The sequence below is a fragment of the Ursus maritimus genome, unplaced genomic scaffold (assembly GCF_017311325.1).
Source record: "Ursus maritimus isolate PB19 unplaced genomic scaffold, ASM1731132v1 scaffold_23, whole genome shotgun sequence".
NCBI lineage: Eukaryota > Metazoa > Chordata > Mammalia > Carnivora > Ursidae > Ursus > Ursus maritimus.
The window spans coordinates 31,988,662-32,002,201 of NW_024424786.1; the positions used below are offsets into that span (position 1 = coordinate 31,988,662).

At 39.3% G+C, this 13,540-nt stretch overlaps 1 protein-coding gene across 1 annotated transcript; it reads left to right on the forward strand.

Annotated features, from left to right (window-relative positions):
* On the forward strand, positions 1-1,221 carry LOC103672260 (olfactory receptor 4C11-like). Its single transcript, XM_008700925.1, has one exon. It carries the CDS (start codon positions 1-3, stop codon positions 913-915), a length of 915 nt encoding a protein of 304 aa, XP_008699147.1. The 3' UTR covers positions 916-1,221.
* The last annotated feature ends 12,319 nt before the right edge of the window (positions 1,222-13,540 follow it).

Below are 13,540 nucleotides of genomic sequence, written 5' to 3' on the forward strand. Positions count from 1 at the left end.
ATGGAGTTGAACAGCAGTGTGAATGAGTTCATTCTGTTTGGCTTAACACAGAATGTGCTAAAGGAGAAAGTCGTGTTTGTGGTCTTCTTGTTTCTCTACCTTGCAACTCTGATGGCAAATTTACTGATTGTGATGACCATAAGATACAGCCGGACACTTGGGAGCCCCATGTACTTCTTCCTTTCCTACTTGTCCTTTTCTGATGCCTGTTTCTCAACAACCACTGCTCCTAGGTTGATAGTGGATTCTGTATCTGAGAAGAAAGTCATCTCCTTCAATGAGTGCATGACCCAGATTTTTGCATTGCACTTCTTTGGGTGCATGGAGATCTTGGTGCTCGTCCTCATGTCCTTAGATCGCTATGTGGCTATTTGTAAGCCCCTGCGGTACACAACCATCATGAGCCAGCAAGTCTGTGGCACAATGGTGAATGTGGCCTGGGGGGTATCTTGTATCCATTCTTCTGCACAGATTTTCTTGGCTTTGAAACTACCATTCTGTGGACCTAATGTTATCGATAATTATTTCTGTGATATGACACCTTTGTTGAAACTTGCATGCATGGACACTCATGTAATCAACTTACTTGTAGTTTTTAATAGTGGGGCTATCTGCTTGGTAAGTTTCATAGTCCTACTTACATCTTATGTTTTCATCTTACACTCTCTGAGTAACCAGAGTGCAGAAGGAAGAAAGAAAGCCCTCTCTACCTGCACATCCCACATTATCGTTGTTATCTTATTTTTTGTCCCATGTATATTCACATACAATCGTCCTGTAACTACATTTCCGGTGGACAAGATGGTGGCTGTGTTTTACACTATTGGGACACCTGTGCTCAACCCTCTGATTTACACTCTGAGAAATGCAGAAGTGAAAAATGCCATGTGGAATTTATGGTGCAAAAGACTCTGACTACAATGGGAAAAAAATCAGAGGACTCCAATTTTAAATTCTGTGAGTAAATAAATTTGGATTGATAGAAAAGGGAAAATGTTTTCATCCCAATGTGAACAATTGAACCCTCTCCCAGTCGAGTGTTTGGAGCCATAGGCAGAATGACCACAAAGCACAGACCTATTCATTTTGGGTCAATATAACAGAGTGACAGTAGTATTTGAGGGAAGATAAGCCCACTCCTCCCTTTTTCTCTGCACACAGCAGCTTGTGAGCCAGCTTTTGTTGCATATATAGCTTTACCTCCCTCCTTTTTACATTACTCTGGATTGTGATCCTTTTTCCCATGTTTCTGACCTCCGTTGAAAAATTAGTCCCTAATTTTGACTGACCAATTTTGTTGGCAAATCAGTTTTGACACTACTAAATCTAGATCTTATCTTTTTTGGCTCAATGGTGAATAGCCCAAAGTCACTACAAGAAACTGATGATCCCGCGGGAGTGTACATATCAACTAATTAAGCCTCTATTTGATGCTTGTCTTCCCTTTGTAACATCTGTAAAAAACTGCGGGTTTTTTGTTGTTGTTCGTTTGTTTATTTTGGTCTCTTGAACTTGTAGAAGAAGATAACTCATGACCTTCTTTCTATTCAAATAGTATAATTGTAGCTATAATGCATATATTCCTTGTATTGATCCACAATTTCTATGTACTTTAATATCTTTCTTCTTTGTTCATCATGTTTCTCATTATTTGTTCATATTCTTAGTTTCATATACATTTCTAATGTAAGCCCATGGGCATTTCCCTAATTCTTGGTTGGTGAATTGGGGACATTTTATCCAATTCTGAGAGTTATATTATAAAAATCAACACCTCATGGATAAGATCATACATATGAGAAAAGCAGCAACTGACAGAAAAAAACAGAGCTAATGTTACAATATTTCATTGAAAAAGGGAAGATGCAAGGAAGTGTTTCACTGCCTAGTGGGTAGGATTGCTTAGTTCTCTGGCATAGCATGTACACTTCTGGGCCGGGAGAAATGTCTCAGGCTATGGGTTCTTGAATTCTACCTTTATTAAGCAAACTTTGCATGGTAATTTGGCTTTCTATAGAGATTTTCCTCCCTGGAAAGAGAAGTATTGACTACTGACTAGAATAAGCACTTTGGTGTTTTGATTTATATTTTTCATGTATCTCATTAGATTTACATTCTAGTTCAGGTCCTGTTAATGAATGAGTGTTGACAACAGCAGCCAGTTCCAGTGAGAGTGGGCAATGAGTCTGTCTCTGAGAATACATATAATCAAGACTATTTTCCTACAGATCTGGTGACTGGAGCTTGAAGAGTGGCAGATGATCCCATCTCAAGCCATTCTAAGAGGCTTTGCATGAGTATGCCTCCTTTAAGATATAGGTCAATCTTCAAACTCTGATAATAAAAGTTTGGAAGATATATTTAAAGCTCATCTCTTGTACTGGAAAATCCCTCAATGTACAAATCCTATAGGGGTACCCGGTGGCTGAGTCAGTTAAGCATCTGACTCTTGCTTTCTGCTCAGTTCATATTCTCATAGGTTGTGAGACTGTGCCCCATGTCAGGCTCCGTGCTCAGTGGGAAGTAGGTTTGAAGATTTTCTCTCTCTGCCCTTCCCCCTACTCTCATACTCTCTCTCTCTCAAATAAATACATAAATCTTTAAGTAAGAAAGTATAAATCCTGTAGATGATGAGGCAGGAATTTCTTGGTTGGTAACCTAAGGCATCAATTACCTACTTGCCTTGCCACCTTGGCCACAAATTTAGATTTGATATTAATTGCTATAGTTTAGTGTTGCTATAGAAACAGAGGGGAAGAGAAAAGAGGAGAAAGAAGAAGTAGTAATGAATGTGAGATTATGAAGGACAGAAAGCTTTTCAGCTTGAGTTTAGGAACCTCCACTAAGAGCATGTTTGTGGAAGGTCAATGATGATCAGGAAGGTGGTTTGTTTGTTTGTTTGTTTGTTTGTTTTTACTATTGATTCCGATTAGCTGAGGTTTCTCTGAAAGTGCATGCATTTAGGCAACTAAAGCTCAGAGGAAAAATTTCATTTAATAAGTTATGTTAAACGTAAAAAAAAAATCAAGGGTTTTTGTGGCTTTAAATAACAGCTCTATGCTGTTAACTCCCACATTTATATTTCTACAGACCTCCCTCTTGAATGTCAGACTTGTATACTCAACTACTTGTTTGATACTTCCCTTTATATTCTAACCGATATCATTATATAAAAAGACTGATCGTTTTTCCCTTTCAAAAATAAATTTAATATACTGGAAACCTGTGTGTGTATACATTTCAACAAACTGGAAACCTGTGTGTGTATAAATTCACAACTTAATGTTACTTATTTTCAAATTCATAGATAGGCACTATTTGGAAGGACTGTTGTATAAACTTGACATGCATTGCTCAAGGTGGAACAATCTGAAATCTGATTTTTTAAAAAATTTAATAGAGATGATTAGCATAACATGTTTTTGTCCAGTTACATTTTTGTTTTTGATATGTGTCAAATGTTCTGTTTGATTCTTTCTAGGTGACCAGGACATTTTGTGAGAATAACTTGACTAAATAATTGATTTTCAGGGTAGGCTTGTAAAGCAGGTTAAAAAGACATAGCATTCAGGCGACTTAAAGTGTACATGACTTCACCTGGAAGATGTTTTGGGGCATAATTAGTAGTCAGGGTAAAAACTGCCTTCCTGAAACACAATATTCCTGAAACATCTAAGCCTGGGCTGCTTCGTATTTACATAAGGAAGGATGATTCTACTACAGTAGTGATGATTTTGAAATATTAAATATTTTCACTTAATTTCTTGCTAAGGCATAATTGATACTGCAGTGTGTGTACTGAGAATTCAGCAAAGATTTTGAATTCCAGAATGATTGTATTGAGAAGTCTTGGGTCAAATCGAGCAAAACTAGGCTGATGTGGTTTAGTGCAAGTGTGACCGTGTGGCTGAGCTCGTGACATGGTATCTGCTCAGCCACTTCAACTATTTGTTGCTTCGAGGTGTCAGGGCAGTTACCTTTTGTTGGTGTTGTGTAAATTGCACGTTTACATTCAGAATGAAAATGCACATTTCATTATTGCTAGGCTTCGCTATCAAATCTGGTGAAATTCCTTCATGAGACAGTCTTGTTGGGAAACCTTCCCTTGGCACAGGTGTTCAGAAGGACCTCAGTTTGGAGCTCAGAGGTGGTGTATGGCTGAATCTTCACATTTGTAGGAGCACAGACTACAATATCCTCTAGTCCCTCCGTGTGTGCAAATATGTAGCAAAATCTACCTGTGACTGCAGCAGGCCTTCAGTCAGTATACTTCTTTTTTTTTTTTCTGTTCTTTTTAAAAAGATTTTATTTATTTATTTGAGGGACAGACATAGAGAGAGAGTGAGCAAACAAGCAGGGGAGTGGGAGAGGGAGAAGCAGGCTCCTCACTGGGCAGACAGCTTGAATTGGGACTCAATCCTAGGGCCCTAGGAACATGACCTGAATGGAAGGCAGATGCTTAACAGACTAAGTCACCCAGGTGCCCCACTTCTCTCTCTCTTTTTTTAAGATTTTCTTTATTTATTTGGGAGAGAGATAGGAGAGTGAGCACAAGTAGGTGGGAAGGGTAGAAGAAGAGGGGGAAGTAAACTCCTCCCTAAGCAGGACTCGATGCACAGAGGATCCCCCTGTAAGATGGTTCCAGCACATTCTGCACAAATAGCCTGGACTTGATGAGGTCTATTGGATTTATCACATGGTGAAAATCCTGTCTGCCAGACTCCCAGCCATGATGGAGCTCCACTGGGAAATATGGCCCAGGTCATCTGTGAACAACATTAAACTTGTGGTAGGCATGGTGCTTCAGGGGAAGAGGTGAAGGCATGTCACCATCTTTCCTTTCCAGGTCCTGGACTCCCTACGTCCCTGGGACCCCTCCCCCAAATCACCACCAGCCTGCGCACCCCCACCTGGCCCCGTCCCAGCCAGGGTGACCAACAGTGAGTGGTTGTTGTTGCAGTCAAACACCTGTGGCCTTCCCAGAAAATTCCATCCTTCCAGTTTCCCAGGCCAAAAACATGGAAGTCCAAAAAATTTTAATATCACAACTCACACCTAACTTGTTTGAAAAGTTTCTTTGCCTTCAAAATATATTCAGAACATGATCTCTTTTCCCACCAAGTCCCCTTCTATCCTGGTCTGAGCTGCCATCATCTCTCACTTAAATCATAGCCCTAACTCAGAATTCTCCCTACTCCCACTCTTGCTCTGCTAAGTCTATTTTCAGCACAGCACACGTCTCTCCTTAAAACCCTGCAGTGGTTCCATTTTGCTCAGAGAAAAAGACCAAATTCTTTTTTTTTAAATATTTTATTTATTTATTTGACAGAGAGAGAGACAGCCAGCGAGAGAGGGAACACAAGCAGGGGGAGTGGGAGAGGAAAAAGCAGGCTCCTAGCGGAGGAGCCCGATGTGTGACTCGATCCCAGAACACAGGATCACGCCCTGAGCTGAAGGCAGATGCCTAACGACTGTGCCACCCAGGCGCCCCCCAAAAAGACCAAATTCTTACAATGATTTGACCTTGTATTGCCCCTTTGCCTCTTCAGGTACTTCCATACTTGCTCCCTTGACTCCAGCCATACTGGCTTCCTTGAATTTTTTTAATGACATCAGGTAGCCTTTCCCTGCCTAAAAAATGGGTGCTTGCCCTATAGCTTCCTCTACTTATGGGATTATTCTAATCTCTCCTCAGCGAGGCCTTCCTTATGCTTACTTAATATTAAATTCCTCTTCGCATGCCTGATCCCTTTTCCTTTTTTGACTTTTTTTTTGTTTGTTTCTTTGTTTCTTCTCTTCAGAGAGGTAGTGGGGAGGGGCAGAGGGAGAGAGATAGAGGGAATCTTAAGCAGGATCTATGACCCTTGCTGTTTCTGTACATTGTCCCTGTTCCTTTCCAGTGTATGTTACTTTTGGGCTCTCTTCACTGAACAGATCCCCTTTAATATTTCTTGAAGGGCTGGTTTAGGGATCACAACTTCTTTTAGTTTCTGTTTGTCCTGGGAGCTCTTTATCTCTCCTTCTATTGGGAATGACAGCCTTGCTGGATTACGTGTTCTTGGCTGCATAGTTTTTCATTTAGCACCTTGAATATATCATGCCAGGCCTTTCTGGTTTTCCAGGTCTCTGTGGATAGGTCTGCTGCCAGCCTATTATGTTTCCTCTTTTTTTAAATGTTTTTTAATTACATTATGTTAGCCACCATACAGTACATCCCTGGTTTCTGATGCAAGGTTCAATGATTCATTAGTTGCGTATAGCACCCAGTGCACCATGCAATATGTGCCCTCCTTACTACCCATCAACAGTCTATCCCATTCCCCCACCCCAGTCTATTATGTTTCTACATATGTAGGTTAAGGAACTCTTGTCCTGAGCCTGTTTCAGGATTTTGGCTTTGCCTCTGAAATTTGCAAGCTTCACTATTATATATTGAGGCGTTGGCCTATTTTTAATGATTTTGAGGGGGACGCGTTCTCTGTGCCTCCTGGACTTGAATGCCTGTTTCCTTCCCCAGATTAGGGACATTCTCTCATATAATTTGTTCCAAAATACCTTCTGTCCCTCTTTTTTTCCCTCTTCTTTTGGGACCCATATTATTCTAATATTGTTTTCCTTCATGGTATCACTTAAGTCTCAAATTCTCCCCTTGTGATCCAGTAGTTATTGATCTGTATTTTTCAGTTTCTTTATTTTTATCATTTTGTCTTCTATATCACTAATTATCTCTTCTGCCTCATTTATCCTAGCAATTAGAGACTCCATTTTTGATTGTATCTCATTAATAGCCTTTTTGATTTTGACCTGATTAGGTTTTAGTTCTTTCATTTCTCCAGAAAGGGATACTCTACTGTCCTTTATGCTTTTTTTCAAGCCCAGCTAGTATCTTTATAATCATTATTCTGAACTTTACTTCCAACATCCTACTTATGTCCATACAGATCTGGTTCCTGGATGTCAGTGCTTCCTCTTGTTCTCTTTTCTGGGGCAAGTTCTTCCATATAGTCATTCTGTCCAGGGGTGGATAGATGAATGAGAGAACAAAATACTAAAATAGCAACAACGGCCCCAGAGAAATATACACTAAACTAATCAGAAGAGACAGAAACTGGAAAAAGGGGAGAGAGAGAGAGAGAGACTATAATGAAATAGTCGAAGAGAACAAAGCAATATACTATATCCTGGGTTTATTTTGATCTGTTTGTTAGAAGAAACCAGATCCCAAAATTGTCAAGAAAGAACAACTTACATATATACAAAAATAAAATTAAGTATAATGAAAGGATAAAATGTGCCTGTAAAAATGAAAATTAAAAAAGACTTAAGAAAAGTGTTGAAAACACAAGAAATTAGTTGAAAAGGAAAAAATCGAAATACTAAAGAATTATGAGAAAAATCCACAAATTCTATATACTATTTTCCCCAGAGCTGGGGTTCTGAAGTTCTGTGTGATTGATAAACTTGATGTTAACTGGATGTTCCTGCTGATTTTCTTGGTAGGGGCCTGTTATGCTGATTCTCAGGTGTCTTTGTCCAGGGCAGAATTGCACCACCCTTGCCACGGGTTGTGCTCATTTCAAGAGGCAGAGTTTAAGAGGTTGCTCTATGTGGCTTTTTGTTCCCTGAAGGCTTTCCCCACTGCTTTAGACGATGAGAATGAAAGTGGTAGCAACCTGATCTCCAGCCCTGGAGATGAAAGTTCACACTCCCCACTCTTCAGTGAGCCCTCAGAGAAAAGCAGTCAATCACTCTGGTCTCCCTGATTGCAGTCCACACTCTGTGTTCACCTAACTTGTGACCAGAAGTTTCTGTCTCAGGCATATGACCCAATTTCCACTCTCCAAACATTACAGACTCCTGTGGCACACATCAGTGTCATTCCTCCCAGGGAATGATGGGGGGCTCTCTCCATGGTTCTGCCACTAGCTTGACCCCTGCCAAGAAATTGGTCACCCGACCATGCAGTGGTCCCCAGTTCATGTCAACAGTGAGCAGAAAGTTGTAGCCTGGGCTCATTTTTGCAACTGGCTTCCCTTCTCCACTGCCTAGGAACTCTGCTGCACTAAGTCACCACCATTCTTTTTGTGACCCTGGGGATCCTGAGACCACACTGTCTCACCTGGGATTCCTCCCCACTTTGCCTCCTGAGCACCTTTCAGGCAAACACCTAAAAGTTCTAATTGTGTGCTCTGTTGCTTATACCATTTTACAGTACCCAGCTTATTGAGCCCCCCCCCCATGGTTACCTTTCAATAGATCGCATTGGATTCATGTCTCCACCCGTCCTACCTTGCAAAAAGTGGTAGGTTTTCCATTTGTAGAAATATAACTATTCTTTTCTCAGATCTCTGGTTAATTTTTGTGGGTGTTCAGAATAATTTGATAGCTATCTAGCTGATTCCCAGAGACCAGATGAAATCAGGGTCCCCTACTCCTCCACCATCTTAACTCTCTCCAGTCTGCCACTTTAAATAAGTGGTCAGAGTAGTCTTCATGAAGGACATCACATTTGAATAAAAACTTGAAGAAGGAGAGGGAGTCAGCCATGTGGATATACCCTGCAGAAATGTGTTCGATGCTTTGAGGCCAGTGAGATGGGAACCCAGAGAATATTAGATGAGGTCAGAGAGGGGTGGTGGGTCCAATCACTTAGAGCCTTGTAGGTTGCATTAAATGACTTCATTTTCGATGAAAACAAAGTGGAACACAATTGGAGAACTTTGTTCAGAGGAGAGATAAGAATTGACTCACCTATTTTGTCTGATATTACTATTGCTCCCCTAGTTTTTTATTTTTTTGCCTCTATTTGCTTGATAAATGTTTTTCCATACCTTCAGTTTTAATCTGCATGTGTGTTTCGGTCTGAACTGTCTCCACCTAGTCCAAAAATCCATCAGGAGGATATTACAATTGTAATTATTCATGCAACAAACATGGGTGCACCTAAATACATACGACGACTATTAGCAGACATAAAGGAAGAAGTTGACAATAATACAATTATAGCAGAGAACTCTAACTCCCCACTTAGATCAATGGACAGATCATCCAGACAGAAAATCAGTAATCAGGAAACAGTGGCTTTGAATGACACACTTGACCAAATGGACTTAACAGATATATTCAGAGTATTACATCCCAATGCAGCAGAAGACACATTCTTTTCAGGTGTACAGGAAACATTCTCCAGAATAGATCACATGTTACGCTACAAAATAGGCCTTAATAAGTCAAAAAATTGAAATCATATTATACATCTTTTTTTATAATATTTTTATTATATTATGTTAGTCACCATACAGTACAGCCCTAGTTTTTGATGTAAAGTTCCATGATTCATTACTTGTGTATAATACCCAGTGCACCATGCAACACATGCTTCCTTAATACTCATCAGCAGCCTATCCCATTCCCCTCCCCCCTCCCCTCTGAAGCCCTCAGTTTGTTTCCCAGAGTCCATAGTCTCTCATGGTTCATTTCCCTTCTGTTTACCCCCCCTTCTTCTTCCCTTTCTTCTATACATCTTTTTTTTTACTACAATGGTATGAATCTAGAATTATCCTCAAGAAGAAATGTAGAAAGAACACAAAAACATGGAGGAGAAATAACCTGCTCTTAAAATGAATAAGTCAACCAAAAATTTCAAAAGGAAATAAAAAAAATACATGGAGACAGGTGAAAATGATAAGGGGCTAATATCCAAAAGATACAAAGAACATATACATTGCATCACTACAAAGACAAATAATCTGATTTAAAAATGGAAAGGGGATCCCTCTTACACTGTTGGTGGGAATGCAAGTTGGTATAGCCACTTTGGAAAACAGTGTGGAGGTCCCTTAAAAATTTAAAAATTGAGCTACCCTATAATCCAGCAATTGCACTACTGGGTATTTACCCCAAAGATACAGACATAGTGAAGAGAAGGGCCATATGCACCCCAATGTTCATAGCAGTATTGTCCACAATATCTAAGTTGTGGAAGGAGCTGAGATGCCCTTCAACAGATGACTGGATTAAGAAGATGTGGTCCATATATACAATGGAATATTACTCAGCCATCAGAAAGAATGATTACCCAACATTTGCAGCAACATGGATGGGACTGGAGGAGATTATGCAAAGTGAAATAAGTCAAGCAGAGAAAGACAATTATCATATGGTTTCACTCATTTATGGAATATAAGAAACAGCAGGAAGATTGGTAGGAGAAGGAAGGGAAGAATGAAGGGGGAGTAAACAGAAGGGGAAATGAACCATGAGAGAGTATGGAGTCTGGGAAACAAACTGAGGGCTTCAGAGGGGAGGGGAGTGGGGGATTGGGATAGGCTGGTGATGAGTATTAAGGAGGGCAGATATTGCATGGTGCCCTGGGTATAATATGCAAATAATGAATCATGGAACACTGCATCAAAAACTAAGGGTGTACAGTATGGTGACTAACATAACATAATTAAAAATTATTATAAAAAATAAATAAAATAAAAATGGACAGAGGACCTGAATAGACATTTTTCCAAAGAAGACATACAAATAACAATTCAACACATGAAGAGATGGTCAGCATCACTCATCATCATGAAAATGCAAATCAAAGCCACAGTGAGATATCACCTCATGCCTGTCAGAATGGCTAAAATTAAAAAAACAAGAAATAACAAGTGTTGGCAAGGATGTGGAGTAAAAGGAGCCCTCATGCACTGCTGGTGAGAATGCAAACTGGTGCATCCACTATGGAAAGCAAAAATAGAAAAAAAAAAAATTACCATATGATCAAGTAAGTCCAGTACCAGGTTCTTACCCGAAGAACTCAAAAACACTAATTCGAAGAGACATATACAGCCCTCTGTTTATTGCAGTATTATTTACAACTGCCAAATATGGCAGCAACCCAAGCATTCAATGATAGGTGCATGGATAATGAAGATGTGGTATATATACAATGGAATATTAATCAACTTTAAAAAGAATGAAATCTTCCCATTTGCAACAACATGAAAGAACTTATATAATGCTAAGTGAAATAAATCGGACAGAAAAAGACAAATATCATATAATTTCACTCATATATAGAATTTAAGAAAAAAAGACAAATGAACAACCAAAAAAGTAGACAAACAAAAAACCCAGATTCTTCTTTTTTTTTTTTAAAAAAAGATTTTATGTATTCATTTTGCAGACAAAGAGAGAGAGAGCACAAGCAGGGGGAGCAGCTGGCAGAAGGAGAAGCAGATTCCCCACGAAGGAGCCTGATGTGGGACTCAATCCCAGGATCCGGGGATAATGACCAGATTCAAAGGCAAATACATAAATGACTGAGTCACACAGGTGTCCCCAAAACCCAGACTCTTAAATACAGAGAATAAACTGGTGGTTTACAGAGGGGAGGTGGGCAGTGGTGGAAACAGGTGAAGGGGATTGAGAGTACACCTGTCATGGCAATCACTGAGTAATGTGTACAATTGTATACAATGTATACACTTTTTAAATTTTTCAAGAGGTGTTATTACTTTCTGATATGCTGATATAATTTATTAAAATTTCTTATTTTTAATTTTTTGGTCAGTCTCCTCTCATGGACTATAAGCTCTTGGTGAGGCAGGGAATTTTTTTTCTCTTTTTGATTCATGATGTATCATAATCATCTAGAGCAGCCTGATGTAGGAGTTCAGTAAATAAGTGAATAAATGAGATATCTTCCCATATTCACATTTAAGTCTATCTTTAGTATTAACACACTAAAGTGTCAAGTTTTGCAAAGGAATGTAGTTATTGTTTATATTAGATCTTGGTAATGGTCATATATACACATATATATACATACATATACATATATATATGTGTATATATGTATATATATATATATATACACACACACATATGTATATATTCAAATAGAAAATAAAGACATTGTTATCTATGCACTTTCTCATTCTTCACTCTCTATCCCTTCTTCCATTCCCTGAAACAATATTCTTGCTCTCAGTGACCTGACTTATAATTGCAAAGTATTTCTGATCCCATTAAAATCATTTATTGCCTCAAATTTGCATTGTATTAGTTGGGTTTATCTAGCCAGAATTTCTGAGTCATTCATTGGAAACCTTACCTTAGTAAGATACAACTTTAAACAAGCATAGTTTAAATCAGGGCCCTGATTGATGCTAAGATGAAGAAAAAGGTTGTTCAAACTCGTACAAACCTCAGTTGGCATTTGTTCTATTTCCACAGTTTCCATGATGGAATGAGCATAGTCAAGTGCATTCAGCAAATCCTGGCATTGCTTTGACAGAAACTGGAATCCAGATGTCCTCCAGTCCTTTGGTCTACAAGAAATTTAATGAGCACTAAAGGTCATTTGACTCAGAGATGAAGAAGCTTCAAGAGATCGTTGACTTGGCTTCTTGTCTTTGGCCACTTCAGGATCTCCTTGGAAACTACCTTCCAAAATTTTCCCACCAGAAATGGAGAGCTTAATCATTCCTTCAGATGTAAGAAGTTCATCTAGGGCTTTTGGACTGGGAAGTTTAACGCAGGGGGTCATTCATTCCCTGTTCTTGCTTTCCAGGACAAGAAATCTTATGACATTACTGTGCGAATCATATGAACATAAAGAAGATTTAGACTTAGGAGATGTGGATTCTAGGCTCAGTTCTATTACTAATTAGCTGTGGGAACTTTGTGAGGTATTTCACTTCTCTGGTTCTCAATACCTCATGTTTAATTAGGATTAATAAAAACACATGAATATTTCTTCTGTTCTCTGAGCCAAGGATTCATTCTTTTCCTATGTTAAATATTTTAAGATTTACAGAAGCTTTTTTAAGGTAGGTCTCATATTCTCATTTAATTGATGGGGAAGCTTAGTTTCTAAGACCTTAAGTGACACCCCAAAAACCTTCCTGAGGATTCTTCCAGTCCATTTGTAATAAAAGAGGCCAGGTGTTGGGGTGTGATTTTCTCTCAGATGATTCTGTGAGACACCAGTGCTTGCTGGTTACCAGTAGACCTTTCAGCAAGAGTGCAAAGCATTGTGCATTCTTTTGTGGGATCCTCTCACCACCATTCCTGTCTCCACCTTCTGTCCTTCCCCTGTACCCTGCATGGCTCACCTCATTCCCATTGAGGGTGTCTAACAGACAGTGACACACCTGGCAGGTGATTCTTGGACCAGAGTGTTGAGTAATAACATGATGTGCCATGTGAAAGTAATTTTATTGCAATCTATATCATCTTTAATAGCTTATAACTATTCACAAGCTACTTTCTCTCTGGTAAGTGGAAAGGCACATATCTTTCTTTTTTAAAAGATTTTATTTATTTATTTATTTATTTATTTATTTATTTATGAGGGAGGAGAGAGAGAGCAAGCAGGGGGAAAAGCAGGGAGAAATGAACAAGCAGACTCTGTGCTGAGTGCAGAGCCCTACACATGGCTGGATCTCATGACCCTGAGACCATGACCTGAGCCATTGTCAAGAGTCAGAGGCTTAACTGACTGAGCCACCCAGGTGACCCAGGAAGGGCATTTATAAAAAAG